General features: G+C 46.8%; 1 protein-coding gene and 1 pseudogene across 43 annotated transcripts in view; both read left to right on the plus strand.

Moving 5' to 3' along the window:
* nrxn3a (neurexin 3a) overlaps window positions 1–16,016 on the plus strand; it is a 1,279,906-nt gene that overhangs the window by 60,705 nt on the left and 1,203,185 nt on the right. For all 43 annotated transcript variants that reach the window (XM_078234441.1, XM_078234442.1, XM_078234434.1 and 40 more), the window contains one exon: window positions 15,013–15,451. In XM_078234441.1, coding sequence (XP_078090567.1) covers window positions 15,013–15,451 — 439 coding nt within the window. The remainder of the gene's footprint in view (window positions 1–15,012; window positions 15,452–16,016) is intronic.
* Window positions 4,364–4,505, plus strand: LOC144507430 (U2 spliceosomal RNA; annotated as a pseudogene).

A 16,016-nucleotide genomic window follows, 5' to 3' on the forward strand; every position in this document is an offset into this window, starting at 1 on the left:
GTCGACACTATAGTTAAGAAAGTCAACCAACACGTCTACTTTCTCAGAAGACTCAGGAAATTTGGCATGTTTGCTACAACTCTCACAAACTTTTACAGATGCACCATAGAAAGTATTCTTTCTGGTTGTATCACAGCTTGGTATGGCTCCTGCTCTGCCCAAGACTGCAAGAAACTACAAAGCGTCATGAATGTAGCCCAGTCCATCACTCAAACCAGCCTCCCAGCCATTGACTCTGTCTACACTTCCCGCTGCCTCGGGAAAAGCAGCCAGCATAATTAAGGACCCCACACACCCCAGACATTCTCTCTTCCACCTTCCTCCATCGGGAAAAAGATACAAAAGTCTGAGGTCACGTACCAACCAACTCAAGAACAGCTTCTTCCCTGCTGCTGTCAGACTTTTGAATGGACCTATTTCGCATCAAGTTGATTTTTAGCTACACCCTAGCTGTGACTGTAACATGACATTCTGCACTCTCGCCTTTCCTTCTCTATGAACGATTTGCGTCATCTGTATAGCGCGCAAGAAACAATACTTTTCACTATATACCAATACATGTGACAATAATAAATCAAATCAAAATCTCTGCTGCAACTATATTCTGCGGTAATGAATTCCACACATTCACCACTCTCTGGGTGAAGAAATTTCTCCTCATCTCAGACCTAAAAGGATCTCCCCTTATCCTCAAACTATGTTCTGGACTCCCCCACCATCGGGAACATTTTTTCCTGTATCTATTTTATCTAGTCCTGTTAGAATTTTAAAGACTCCCCTCTCATTCTTCTGAACTCCAGCGAATATAATCCTAACTGACTCAATCTCTCGTTAGATCAATCTCGCCATCCCAGGATTCAGTCTGATAAACCTTTGCTGCACCTCTGCTCTATGAATGACATCCTTCCTCAGATAAGGAAACCAAAACTGCACACAATATTCAGGCGTTGTCTCACCAAGGCCCTGTGTGACTGCAGCAAGACATCCCTGCTCCTGTACTCGAACCCTCCTGCTATGAAGGCCAACATACTATTTGCCTTCTGTCGCAGCCTTCTAAAGCTTGAGCTGTAATGCAATAGCTGAACCAGCATTGCAGTGTACATGTGTGAGAGATGGGAACAGAATCAACCTTTGTTTTACTTCCTTCATGGGAGGTAGGCATCACCGGCAAGGTCAGCAATTGTTGCCCATCCTTCATTTCGTGAAGGGCAAGTCGTGCCTCACAAATTTGATAGAATTTTTTGAGGAGGTAACTAAGTGTGTTGATGAAGGTAGGGCAGTTGATGTCATATACATGGATTTCAGTAAGGCGTTTGATAAGGTCCCCCATGGTCGGCTTATGATGAAAGTGAGGAGGTGTGGGATAGAGGGAAAGTTGGCCGATTGGATAGGTAACTGGCTGTCTGACCGAAGACAGAGGGTGGTGGTCGATGGAAAATTTTCGGATTGGAGGCAGGTTGCTAGCGGTGTGTCGCAGGGATCAGTGCTTGGTCCTCTGCTCTTTGTGATTTTTATTAATGACTTAGAGGAGGGGGCTGAAGGGTGGATCAGTAAATTTGCTGATGACACCAAGATTGGTGGAGTAGTGGATGAGGTGGAGGGCTGTTGTAGGCTGCAAAGAGACATAGATAGGATGCAAAGCTGGGCTGAAAAATGGCAAATGGAGTTTAACCCTGATAAATGTGAGGTGATTCATTTTGGTAGGACAAATTTAAATGTGGATTACAGGGTCAAAGGTAGGGTTCTGAAGACTGTGGAGGAACAGAGAGATCTTGGGGTCCATATCCACAGATCTCTAAAGGTTGCCAGTCAAGTGGATAGAGCTGTGAAGAAGGCCTATAGTGTGTTAGCTTTTATTAACAGGGGGTTGGAGTTTAAGAGCCATGGGGTTATGCTGCAACTGTACAGGACCTTGGTGAGACCACATTTGGAATATTGTGTGCAGTTCTGGTCACCTCACTATAAGAAGGATGTGGAAGCGCTGGAAAGAGTGCAGAGGAGATTTACCAGGATGCTGCCTGGTTTGGAGGGTAGGTCATATGAGGAAAGGTTGAGGGAGCTAGGGCTGTTCTCTCTGGAGCGGAGGAGGCTGAGGGGAGACTTAATAGAGGTGTATAAAATGATGAAGGGGATAGATAGAGTGAACGTTCAAAGACTATTTCCTCGGGTGGATGGAGCTATTACAAGGGGGCATAACTATAGGGTTCATGGTGGGAGATACAGGACGGATATCAGAGGTAGGTTCTTTACGCAGAGAGTGGTTGGGGTGTGGAATGGACTGCCTGCAGTGATAGTGGAGTCAGACACTTTAGAAACATTTAAGCGGTTATTGGATAGGCGCATGGAGCACACCAGGATGATAGGGAGTGGGATAGCTTGATCTTGGTTTCAGATAAAGCTCGGCACAACATCGTGGGCCGAAGGGCCTGTTCTGTGCTGTACTGTTCTATGTTCTATTTCCCTTGAGAGCCTGGCGGTGAAGTGCCTCCCTGCCAGTGCAAGTGTCTGCAGTCTCCAGGCACACACAACCGCAGGAGTTCCCCAGAGTGGTGTCCTAGGCCCAATCATCTTCAGCTGCTTCATCCTTCTGCCATGAGGCCAGCAGTCTCGCTGATGCCTGCACAGTGTTCTCCAGTTTGATTCATTGCTCCTCAGATAACAAAACAATCCATGCCTGAATGTAGGAACTCACCAGTGTTCCTAAGGCAATCCCAGAACTGCTACCATCTAGGAGGATAAGGGCAGCAGATACCTGAGAACAGCAGCACCTGGAGCTTCCCGTTCAAGTCACTCAGCATTCTAATTTGGAAATATATCGGCTGCTCCTTCACTGTCACGTGGTCAAAATTCTGGAACTCCATCCCAAACAGCATTCTATGATTCTCAAGTATTCCTTCTGGAGGAAGTTTCATGTACATAGAACTTTGGTGAGACCAGACTTAGATTACCATGAGAGGTTTCTAGTCTCTATATTACAAAAAGGGATATAGAAACATTGGGCAAAATATGGAAGTGGATTTATCGAGATGGTACCAAAATTTAAGAGGATACAACTTTCCAGAAAGAGTGACAGGCGTGTGGAACCTTTCCCCCAGAATAGAGAAGGCAGAGAGATGACATGATAGATGAGTTTGAGATGATGCTGGGGCTCAGGTAGATGTGGAGAGAATGTCTCTACGTGAGAGGGAAGCAAAACAAGGTCCCATAAATAGACAACGAATTGAATAGAAAATTTAGGCAAAACTCCTTGACGTAGGGATTGATGAGAGTGCAAACCACAAGGAGTATTTGAGGTGAATAACAGCAACACATTTAATCATACAAATCCTACAGTGCAGAAGGAGGCCATTCGGCCCATCGAGTCTGCACCGACCCCAATCCCACCCAGGCCCTATTCCCGTAACTCCCACATATTTACCCTGCTAATTCTCCTGACACTAAGGGGCAATTTAGCATGGTCAATCCACCTAACCCGCACATCTTTGGACTGTGGGAGGAAACCGGAGCACCCGGAGGAAACCCGTGCAAAGACACGGAGAATTTGCAAACTCCACAGAGACAGTAACCTGAGACCGGAATTGAACCCGGGTCCCTGGCGCTTTGAGGCAGCAGTGCTGACCATTGTGCCACCGTGCTGCCCTGTTTAAGGGGAACCTAGATACGCACAAGAAATTGTTAGGTGAAATGAATAGGATGGATTTAGTTGAAAAGGAGCTAATCTCCTGACTTACCGTAAGAACACGTAATAGTTAAATGCATTTACAATCAGTCAGCCTTGTATTGAACATCCAGGGCTCACAGCATGAGTTGTCTGACAAACCCTGTACCCCTCAGGGCCTGAACCAGCAAACCACCCTGGCAAGGCCCTGGTTGTTTACTCTTAGAAGGACAGCCATTGGATGGAACCTACCAATGTTGTTTCCAAGCATCAGTTTCGGTGAGAAAACCAGTGTGTAGCTCTCCAGCCGCAGATTAAATGTCGTCTCTGTGACAATAAGAACAGAAGTCCAACTAGGAGATGCTGTGCTCGATGCAATATGTACCTGGAGCCAAAGAACAGCCTTTTGGCTAAGACCGCTTGGTCGAGGTCATTAGGTCACATTTAAGCTTCATTTTCATATGAATCAATTTTTTAAAAAGCGACATCTCGGCCTTTTGGCTAAGACGCAAATGAGATCAAGCCTCCTCCAATCAGCTTGGCTCATGTAGATCAGGCCCAGGACAGGGTAAATGGTTGCTTGCCCTGTCTTGTCAGCCTGGATCGGAAATGTCTCAACTTGTTGAGACTCTGAATTGGACTTGATTTGATTGAATTGGAAAAGTATTAAAAAAAAATTTTTTTTTAAATTTGTTTAATAGCCTTTTTGCTTCTCGGCCTTTTGGCTAAGATCAAGTGTAGTATTGACATGCTGTGCTTGATTGAAGTCATTAGGTTACATTTTAGCTTCATTTGAAGCAATCTTTAAAAGCGGCATCTCGGCCTTTTGGCTAAGATGCAAATGAATCAAGCCTTGGAGAAGGAGCTATGCCTATTCCAATCAGCTTGGATCATGTAGATCAAGCCCAAGACAGGAGGTGAGAGCCCTGTCTTGTCAGCTTGGATCGGGAATGTCTCAACTTGTTGAGACTCTGAATTGGACTTGATTTGATTGAATTGGAATAAAAATACAAAACAAAATTTGTTTAATAGCCTTTTGGCTAAGATCAAGTGTAGTTTTGGCATCCTGAACTTGGTTGAAGTCATGAGGTTACACTGAGGCTTCATTTGGAGCAATTTTGTAAAGCGGCATCTAGCCCTTTTGGCTGAGATGCAAATGAGATCAAGCCTTGGAGAAAGTTCAATGCCTGCTCCAATCAGCTTGGATCATGCAGATCAAGCCCATGACAGGAAGAGGCTTGCCTTTCTCTCAGCTTGGATCAGGAATGTCTCACAGGTTGAATTTGAATTGGACTTTGATTGGATTTGATTGGAAATAGCTTTTAAAAATCTGTTAAATGTAAACCTATAAGTCGACAAGAATGGAATTTAAACACTGCTCTGTGTGTGTGATCAGCAGTGTAGAAATATTGTGGAAATTTTTTTTTGTACTTTTCCAATTCAATCAAATCAAATCCAATTCAGAGTCTCAACAAGTTGAGACATTTCCGATCCAGGCTGGCAAGACAGGGCAAGCGACCAAATTGCCCTGTCCTGGGCCTGATCTCATGAGCCAAGCTGATTGGAGGAGCAAAGCAACACCTCCTCCAAGACTTGAGCTCATTTGCATCTTAGCCAAAAGGCTGAGACACTGCTTTTAAAAATTGCTTCATATGAAACATATGAAGCTTCAATGTAACCTAATGACCTCAACCAAGTGCAGCATCCAATCCATACTACACTTGATCTTAGCCAAAAGAAAATATTGTGGAAATGTGTGACTTGGCCAGAGTGCTGTTTCAGGGGTCTCTCTGAGTTAGTGCCCTCCCTGCATGCTTGAGTCTTGAATAAATGACAGTAACATGTACCTGGGTCTTCTGCAATCAGTTCAAAGATCATCACCACAGCAAAATTAATACTGTGCTGAGAGTTGGGAGGAGGATCGTTTTGGTTTGATTTGATTTATTATCGTCGCAAAGTTTTTTAAGTTTTAAAGTTTATTTATTAGTGTCACAGGTCAGCTTACATTAACACTGCAATGAAGTTACTGTGAAAATCCCCTAGTCGCCACACTCCGGCACCTGTTCGGGTACACTGAGGGAGAATATAGCATGGCCAATGTACCTAACCAGCACGTCTTTCGGACTGTGGAGGGAAACCGGGGCACCCGGAGGAAACCCACGCAGACATGGGAGAATGTGCGGACTCCACACAGTGACCCAAGGCGGGGATTGACCATGGGTCCCTGGCATTGAGAGACAGAATGCTCACCACTGTGCTACCGTGCTGTCCCAAGTATTGGGATACAGTGAAAAGTATTGCGCGCTATACAGAAGGGAAGGAAAGGAGAGAGTGCAGAATGTAGTGTTACAGTCAGATCTAGGATGTGAAGGAAGATCAACTGGGGGAGGTGATGGTCTAGTGGTATTATCGCTAAGACTTTTAATCCAGAAACTTAGCTAATGTTCTGGGGACCCAGGTTCGAATTCCGATACGGCAGATGGTGGACTGTGAATTTGTCTAAAAAAAAAATCTGGAATTAAGCATTTATTGATGACCATGAAATCATTGTCGATTGTTGGAAAAACCCATCTGATTCAATAATGTCCTTTAGGGAAGGAAATTAGTGGTCCTTACCTGATCTGGTCTACATCTGACTCCAGAGCCACAGCAATGTGGTTGACTCTCAACTGTCCTCAAACAATTATAAGAAGTCACAACACCAGGTTAAAGTCCAACAGTTGATCACCTGATGAAGGAGCAGCACTCCAAAAGCTCGTGATTCCAAATAAACCTGTTGGACTTTAACCTGGTGTTGTGAGACTTCTAAGTGTGCCCACCCCAGTCCAACACTGGCATCTCCACAACTCAAGCAATTAGGGATGGGCAATAAATGCTGATGTGGAGATGCCGGCGTTGGACTGGGGTGAACACAGTAAGAAGTCTCACAACACCAGGTTAAAGTCCAACAGGTTTATTTGGTAGCAAATTTATTTGCTACCAAATAAACCTGTTGGACTTTAACCTGGTGTTGTGAGACTAATAAATGCTGGCCAGCCAGCGACGCCCATGTCCCACGAATGAATAAAAATATGAGGTAAGTCCATTCAAAAGTCTGATGGCAGCAGGGAAGAAATTGTTCTTGAGTCGATTGGTACATGACCTCAGACTTTTGTATTTTTTCCCCGACAGGAGAAGGTGTAAGAGAGTATGTCCGGGGTGTGTCGGGTCCCTGATTATGCTGGCTGCTTTCCTGAGGCAGCGGGAAGTGTAGACAGTACAGAGATGCTATGGACCTGTTGGGTTGAATGGCTTGTTTCTTGCTGTAGATTCTGTGTAAAGGCAGGGAAATAAAAAAACACCACAACCTTGATGAAAAGTCAGATAGAGCTGCGGTGGGGAAGATTGTGTATTCTTGTAAAATAATAAGAGGAGGAGATACGGTTCTCCGGTTAATTTTAATTTGTGGAAGCAGTTAGGCCGCTTGTCAAACAATGTGATTGAGCGCTGCAGAAACAAAGTAATAAACTGGAGTTAAATGATCTTAGCAGGGCTGACCTCGCCGCATAGAGGTTCCTGTGTGCAATAAACTCACTTCCCCACACCTCGAATATGGATTGATACTGTCAGGCAGAAAGGTAATTTATCCCCAGAGGTTATTGTAAGGAAATGATTGTGAATGTGGTCCTATGTGGTTTATATGAAAGAGTACAGCACACGATAATTGGGTATGGAACTTATTCCACAAGCAGAAAAGACTCATAACTCAACGATGACAGTGTTATGAATGAGCTTCAAGTTATTGTTTGTTTGGAAGTGAAGCTCTGTACATCTAGACAAGCCAAACCAGGACACTGGCAAACTCACTCACGGCTTCAGAAATGCCAACTCAGCGCCGCCCCCATCCCTCCGCCCCGCTCCCCTACAACCCCACACCAACGAATCCTGACTACTGGTGTCATGGCGGCTGAGTTGGCACCACTCACATGACAAAAAAATCAAATGACTCACTCCCATGGAGGGAATTTTCCTGTTCTGCCCACCACGGGAATCGTAGCGGGTGGCGGGGGTGGGGGCGGGTGGTGTGGGGGGAGCGACCATGCAAAGGTCCATTGATCTCAGGTAGGATTTTCTGGTTTTGGGGCGAGCGCGGCTGGAAAATCCCACCCCGTGGCTGGAATTTTACCGGCACGTCCGCCCCGATTCTGGGGGCGGGCGAGTCTCGGAGAACGGCATTCTCCATTGGCCTTGGGTGGGATCATATGAACCGCGGGTGGACATGCCGGTAAAATTCCGCCCCATGTCTTTACCTCACCCTATCAGAATAATCGCCATTTTGTTTCTGCAGGGGAAATATGATTGCTGAAGGTGTAAGATCTATCTCACAATCATGTCCTTCTCCCCAGACTGTGCATCTGCTTGCTTCTTTATGTTTTTATTTAGTTGTGCGTGGACTTGGTGTGACCACATCTGGATTGCTGTGTGCTGTTTTTGGTCTCCCTATTTGAAAAAAGACATATTGCTTTGGAAGCAGTTCAGAGAAGGTTTGCTTGACCCATTCCTGCGAACTGGGGCTTACCTTATGAGGAAAGGTTGGACAGCTTGGGCTTATGCCCATTGGAGTTTAGAAGAATGAAAGATGACCTTCTTAAAACATGATGGCACAGTGGCACAGTGGATAGCACTGCTGTCTCACAGAGACAGAGACACCAGTTCAATTCCAGCCTTGGGCGACTGTGTGGAGTTTCCACCTACTCCCCTTCTCTGCGTGGGTCATAGAGTCATAGAGATTTGCAGCAATGAAACAGGCCCTTCAGCCCAACTTGTCCATGCCGCCCTGATTTTTACCACTAACCCAGTACCAAATGCCCGTATTTGGCCCATATCCCTGTATACCCGGGTTTCTTTCGGGTGCTCCAGTTTCCTCCAACAGTCCAAAGCTGTGCAGGCTCGGTGGATTGGCCATGCTTAGATTGCCCCTTAGTGTTCAAAGATGTGTAGGTTAGAGGGATTAGCGGGGCAAATATGTGGGGCTATGGGGATAGGGATTGGGTGGAATGATCTTTTGGAAAGTCGGTGCAGACTCAAGAGGCTGAATAGCATCCTTCTGCACTGTAGGGATTCTTTAAGAACCTGAGGGGACTTGATTAGGTGGATACTCTCAATGGGTTGCCAATCTGTGGAATTCTCAGCCCCAGAAAGCAGTGGAGGCTGGCTCATTGAATTCATTCCAGGCTCGTTCAGATATATTTTTGATAGACAAGGGACTCCTGGGTTGTGGTTGGCGGATGGGAGAGTGGAGTTGAGACCACAATCAGATCCGCCATGATCTTACTGAATGGCAGAGCAGGCTTGAGGGGCTGAATGGCCAGCTCCTGCTCTTAAGTCCCATGTTCTAAGTTGACCCTCCCTCCCAATTACTGCAACAAGTGGCTGGTTAAAATCAGGGTGAATGTGTCCTTGATGAGGTGTACAAACTGAAGGTTTATTTTAAAGGACCAACATCCCATACGCAGAATGGCCAAAGCTGCACATGATGATAAAAGATAAGCAGAGTCACGTCAGCAAAGTTTCTACAAGCCTGTCTATTTTTGGAGAAGTGGTTAACTCCTGGCGCTGGGGAGTCCCACTGTTCTATTGTCCTGGGGGTGAAGGCCGTGGAGCCAAAAAAAAGTCAGGGCAGTGGTACCAAACGTGAGAGGTTGTTCAGCAGGGGCGTAGAGATAGAGAACTTGGCAACAGTATCCAGACACACCAACACTTATGCAGCTCTGCAACTCCGAGCTGTGGTCCCTCCCTGTGTAACTTGTTAACCGGTTGATGTGATGTATAATTTTTTTGAACCTATAGGCTAAGGCATGAATTTTGCTGGTTTCTTCTGTCTGAGGACCGATGGTGATATAAATGTCCAAGTTCATATTCCAGAGTGGCACAGTGGTTAGCACTGCTGCCTCATAGTGCCATGGACCCGGGTTCGATTCCCAGCTTAGGTCACTGTCTGTGTGGAGTTTGCACGTTCTCCCCGTGTCTGCGTGGGTTTCCTCTGGGTGCTCCGGTTTCTTCCCACAGTCCGAAAGACGTGCTGGTTAGGTGCATTGGCCGTGCTAAATTCTCCCCCAGTGTACCCGAACAGGCGCCGGATTTTCACAGTAATTTCATTGCAGTGTTAATATAAACCCACTTGTAACACCAACAAAATAAACTTTAAACTTTTAAATTTGCCTAATTAATCATGGATTCTCATTCTGGAATTCTGATCCTCTGCTCGGAGGAGATGAGTTTGCCCAGTGCACTGGGCAAGGTGGCACAGTGGTTAAGCACAGCTGCCTCACAGCGCCAAGGACCTGGGTTCAATTCCAGTCTTGGGTGACTGTGTGGAGTTTGCACGTTCTCCCAGTGTCTGCGTGGGTTTCCTCCGGGTGCTCCGCTTGCCTCCCACACTCCAAAGATGTGCAGGTGAGGCAGATTGGCCACGTTAAATTACCCCTTAATGACCCAAGATGTGCACGTTAGATGGATTAGCATGGGAAGTGTGTGGGGCTACAGGGATGGGGCAGGGAAGAGAGGACCTGGGTAAGATGCTCTGTTGGAGAGTCAGTGAAGACTCGATGGGCCGAATGGTTTCTTCTGCACTGTAGGGATTCTATGAAACTTCAACTTGCCCTGGGCAGCAAAGCTGACAACTTGAACATAGGCAAAAATAAATCTGGGGTTCAGTGAACGTGCAGTGCACCAAATGTCCTTGTATTCCGTGGTAAAGATTACAATGATGATATCTTCACCAGTGCATCAATATGTCATTGACTGCCTGCATACTGTTGCAGTTCAAAAATCCACGAGGGTTGAAGCTATCAGATCATGGCTTGTTCAGCATGAGGTTGCATTTGTCCTCACTGACTGTGAATCTTAATTAACATGGTGCAGTGCGGCTGCAATCTATACACTCTACGCTCATGGCTAATGCCCAATGGTATCATATTTCAAATTACTGTAAAGATTCCTGTTTTAAAAGAGTAAATTCAATAAGCCAGCCGCTTTTGAGTTTAAGACCCCAAATAACCATTGGTCATTGGGAGGGATGCAAACCTTCCCAGGTTATCCTGGAATCTCCAAGAGCTTAAAGATTAACCTCCATGGCACGCACGTGGATGGCACGGTGGCACAGTGGTTAGCACTGCTGCCTCACAGCTCCAGGGTCCTGGGTTCGATTCCTGGCTTGGGTCACTGTCTGTGTGGAGCTTACATGTTCTCCCCATGTCTGCGTGGGTTTCCTCCGGTTGCTCTGGTTTCCTCCCACAGTCCAGAGATGTGTGGGTTAGGTTGATAGGCCATGCCAAATTGACCATAGTGTCAGGGGATGAGCAGAGTACATATGTGGGGTTACGGGAATAGGGCCTGGATGGGATTGTGGTCGGTGCAGACGCGATGGGCTGAATGGCTTCCTTTTGCACTATAGGGATTCTATGGAATCACATTTCAGTCTATCAGGTTTGCACGTTCTCCCCTTTCTATGTGGGTATCCTCCAGGTGCTCCGGTTTCCTCCCACAATCCAAAGATGAGCAGGTTAGGTTGATTGGCCATGCTAAATTCTCCCTCAGTGTCCTGGGGTGTGTAGGTTAGAGGGAATAGTGGGGTAAATACGAGGGGTTACGGGGATAAGGCCCAGGTGGGATTGTTGTCAGTGCAGACCCGATGGGCTGAATGGCCTCCTTCTGCACTGGAGGGTTTCTATGACACTGCTGCCAGGATTCTGGAGAAAAATCACAAGGATAGAGGGTACAGAGGCGATTCACCAGGATGCTGCCTGGGATGGAACATTTAAGTTACGAAGAGAGGTTGGATAGGCTTGGTTGTTTCATTGGAGCCGGAAAGACTGAGGGACGACCTGATCGAGGTGTACATGGACATGTGTATGAGGGACATGAACAGAGTGGAAAGCTGTTTCCCTTAGTTGAAGGGTCAGTCATGAGGGGACATAGGTTCAAGGTGAGGGGCAGGGGGATTAGGGGGGGATGTGAGGAAACACTTCTCCACCCAGAGGGTGGTGATGGTCTGGAATGCTCTGTCTGGGAGGGTGGTAGGGGTGGGTTGCTTCACATCCTTTAAAACGTACCTGGATGAGCACTTGGCACGTCATAACATTCAGGGCTACGGACCAAGTGCTGGCAGGTGGGATTAGGTGGGACTTCAAGGGCATGATTTTCAAGCCGCACTTGTCCCGAAACTGGACAATCCCACCTGAGGTCAATGGAACTTTCCACAGCCCGCTCCTCACCCTCTACGATTCCCGTGCCGGGCGGAATAGGAAAATTCACCCTCGGGTGTTCTAATGTGTCGGTGCAAACTCGATGGGCCGAAGGGCCTCTCCTGCACTGTATGATTCTGTGATATTGTTAAAAAAAATCTTTAAATTTTTGATCATTGATTATAAAAATGTTGGACATGGTGGGAGGGAAGTGGTAGAAATGTCTCTTTCACCCATAGTCCAATTGAGTAGTGAAGAATCTATTTGCTTTGCGATCATACAGGAAGATGACATACTGCAGGGGAATACATGTCGGGCCCCCAGTAGCGAATGTGCAGAGGGTGGGGTCCTGGCAGTTGGAGGTGGGAGGTCACTCAACGACACTTCCAAAGTATGCCCAGCGTTGGCCAACCCTATAGTTGGGACTGGTGATAGTTGTTAAAAGGGAGGGCGAGTGAAAAACTGTGTACAGTTCTGGTCGCCCTATCATAGAAAGGATATTATTAAACTAGAAAGAGTGCAGAAAAGATTTACTCGGATGCTACTGGGACTTGATGGATTGAGTTATAAGGAGAGGCTGGATAGACTGGGACTTTTTTCCCTGGAGCGGAGGAGGCTTAGGGGTGATCTTATAGAGGTCTATAAAATAATGAGGGGCATCGATCAGCTAGATAGTCAATATCTTTTCCCAAAGATAGGGGAGTCTAAAACTAAAGAGGATAGGTTTAAGGTGAGAGGGGAGAGATACAAAAGGGGGCAATTTTTTCACACAGAGGGTGGTGAGTGTCTGGAACGAGCTGCCAGAGGTAGTAGTAGAGGCGGGTACAATTTTGTCTTTTAAAAAGTGTTTAGACAGTTACATGGGTAAGATGGTTATAGAGGGATATGGGCCAAATGCGGGCAATTGGGACTACCTTAGTGGTTAAAAAAAAGGGCAGCATGGACAAGTTGGGCTGAAGGGCCTGTTTCCATGCTGTAAACCTCTATGACTCTATGAGTAAAAAGCGAAACACTTCTCACATGTTGGCAATCTGAGACAAGGACAGAAGCCTCTGGAAACACAGCAGACTAGTCAGCATCAGTGGAGGGAAGAAAGGAAGTTGATGTTCCATCAGAAATGGAAACATTATAAGTGGGGCGGCACGGTGGCACAGTGGTTAGCACTGCTGCCTCACAGCGCCAGGGATCCGGGTTCAATTCCCGGCCTGGGTGGGTCACTGTCTGTGCGGAGTCTGCACGTTCTCCCCGTGTCTGCATGGGTTTCCTCCGGGTGCTCCGGTCTCCTCCCACAGTCTAAAAGACGTGCTGGTTAGGTGCATTGGCCGTGCTAAATTCTTCCTCAGTGTATCCGAACAGGCGCCGGAGTGTGGCAACGAGGGGATTTTCACCGTAACGTCATTGCAGTGTTAATGTAAGCCTACTTGTGACGCTAATAAATAAACTTTCACTTTCAAAGAGAAATGGGAATAAAAACGCACACACACACACACACACACACACAACAGGACATACCGGTAACATTGATCTGGATTGTGCTTGACAGAAAATTAAGAGACGACTCATTGGGTGGGATTTTCTGGCTGCGTTCGCCCCAAGGCTGGAAAATCCCACCCGAGGTCAACGGATCTCAGCACAGTCCGTGTCCCACCCACTACAATTCCGGTGGCGGGCGGGACGGAAAAACTCTGCCCAGTGTCTGAGCTGATGCCAGTGAGGATACGGGGAATAGCCTCAATCTCCAGAATCACTTAAGGTCCGAATGCAGTTTTGCGGAAGGTTCCTTCCAGTATCCTCCGTATATTCCTGAGTTTCAAGTGATCGTGAGTCCATTAGACTGGAGAAGCAGTGGTGGCTCTCCTCAGAACATTGCGGCTAAGAGGGGATTTGATGGAGGTGTTTAAAATCGTGAGAGGTTGTGGGGGAGGAAAATAAAGAGGAAGAGTTTTCCATGGCTAAAGGGTGGATAACCAGAGAGTACAGGCCTAAGCTGAGTAGAAAAAGAAGCAGAAACGATGTGAAGAAGAACATTTTTGGTTACGCAGTGGGTGATAAAAGATTTGGAATGCATTGCCCAAAAGGGTGCTGGATGCAGATTCCTTTTGTAAGGGAATTGGATAAGAAGTGGAAGAAGGAAACATTATGGGGAAAACGGGGATCATGGGGATTATTCAGTTTGCTGTTCAAGAGAATTGACTTAAACCTGATCGACTGAAATGTGATTCCATAGAATCCCCACAGCGCAGAAGGAGATCATTCAGCCCATCGATTTTTGATTTGATTTGATTTATTATTGTCACATGTATTAACATAATCAAAAGTATTGTTTCCTGCACACTATAGAGACAAAACATACCATTTGTAGAGAAGGAAAGGAGAGAATGCAGAATGTAGAGTTACAGTTATAGCTAGGGTGTAGAGAAAGATCAACTTAATGTCCATTCAAAAGTCTGACAGCCCGTACAGGTGTACATGAGTCTATACCGACCACAATCCCACCCAGGCCCTATTGCCGAAACCCCACATATGTACCCAGCTAATCCCTGACACGAAGAGGCAATTTAGCATGGCCAGTCAGCCTAACCTGCTCATCATTGGGCTGTGGGAGAAACCCGGAGCACCCGGAGGAAACCCACGCAGACACGGGGAGAACGTGCAGACTCCACACGGACAGTGACCCAAGCCGGGAATCGAACCCATGTATCTGGCGCTCTGAGGCAGCAGTGCTAACCACTGTGCCACCGTGCTGCCCACAGACCATAATTCTCTGAATGAGTGTCTGAATCTTTTAAACAAACAATGGTAAGAGTCAATCAGTAAATCAGCCAACTTGGGCAAGACTTGTGTGATGAATGGGATCGATTTATCCCGTGAATTTCACCAACCCCGCCTCCCCCCACTACTAGTTTTAGATTAACATTTGCCGACAGATTGAATCTTTTGACACTGCCTATTTATTTTGATTATAATTCACAATGAGTGTCCTTGTTGTGACAACAACCTACTGTGGTGAATCACAGCCTCCTCATTCCTCACCTTACCCTGATGACCGACCCAGACAATAAAACATTTGCGCTCTGCCATTGAACTGAAGCTGACCTTGTGTTGTCTTATCTTGGCTGTGATCGACAGGTTGTCTATAAAAACAATGACATCAGGCTGGAGCTCTCGCGCCTGGCGAGGATCAAGGATCCCAAAATGAAGATCCACGGCGATGTCGTGTTCACGTGCGAGAATGTCGCCACCCTGGACCCCATATCGTTCGAGACGCCAGAGGCGTACATCAGCCTGCCAAAGTGGAACACCAAGAAAATGGGCTCGATCTCGTTCGACTTCCGGACATCTGAGCCCAGCGGCCTCATCCTGTTCACGCACGGAAAACCGCAGGAGCGGAAAGACCTGCGGAGCGTGAAGAAAACCAAGGTGGACTTTTTTGCCGTCGAGCTCTTGGATGGGAATCTGTTCTTACTGCTGGACATGGGCTCAGGCACGATCAAGATCAAGTCTACCACCAAGAAGGTGAATGACGGAGAATGGTATCACGTGGACATACAGCGAGATGGTCGATCAGGTAAGGGAGACCAAGAGGGGTAAAGAAAATTAATTTTTTAATTAATTCGTGGGATGTGGGCGTCACTGGCTGGCCAGCATTAATTGCCCTTCCCTACTCGCCCTGGGAGGGCAGTTGAGAGCCAATCACATTGTTCTGGAGTCACATGTAGGCCAGACCAGGTAAGGACGGCAGATTTCCTTCCCTGAAGGATCTTGGTCAACCAGATGGGTTTTTCCGACAATGGCCAGTACACATTCAGTCTTATATTGTGAGCAGTTTTTTTCATTCATTTGTGGGGCATGGGCGTCGCTGGCTGGCCAGCATTTATTGTCCACCCCTAGTTGCCCTGGGAGTTGAGAGCCAACCACTGTGTTTCTGGAGTCACATGTAGGCCAGACCAAGTAAGGATGGCAAATTTCCTTCCCTGAAGGACATTCAAAGGACACTACCAGAAGGACGTGGAGGCTTTAGAGAGAGTGCAGAGGAGGTTTACCAGGATGTTGCCTGGTATGGAAGGGCTTAGTTATGAGGAGAGATTGGGTAAACTGGGGTTGTTCTCACTGGAAAGACGGTGGATAAGGGG

This window comes from Mustelus asterias, chromosome 18 (genome assembly GCF_964213995.1).
Source record: "Mustelus asterias chromosome 18, sMusAst1.hap1.1, whole genome shotgun sequence".
Lineage (NCBI taxonomy): Eukaryota > Metazoa > Chordata > Chondrichthyes > Carcharhiniformes > Triakidae > Mustelus > Mustelus asterias.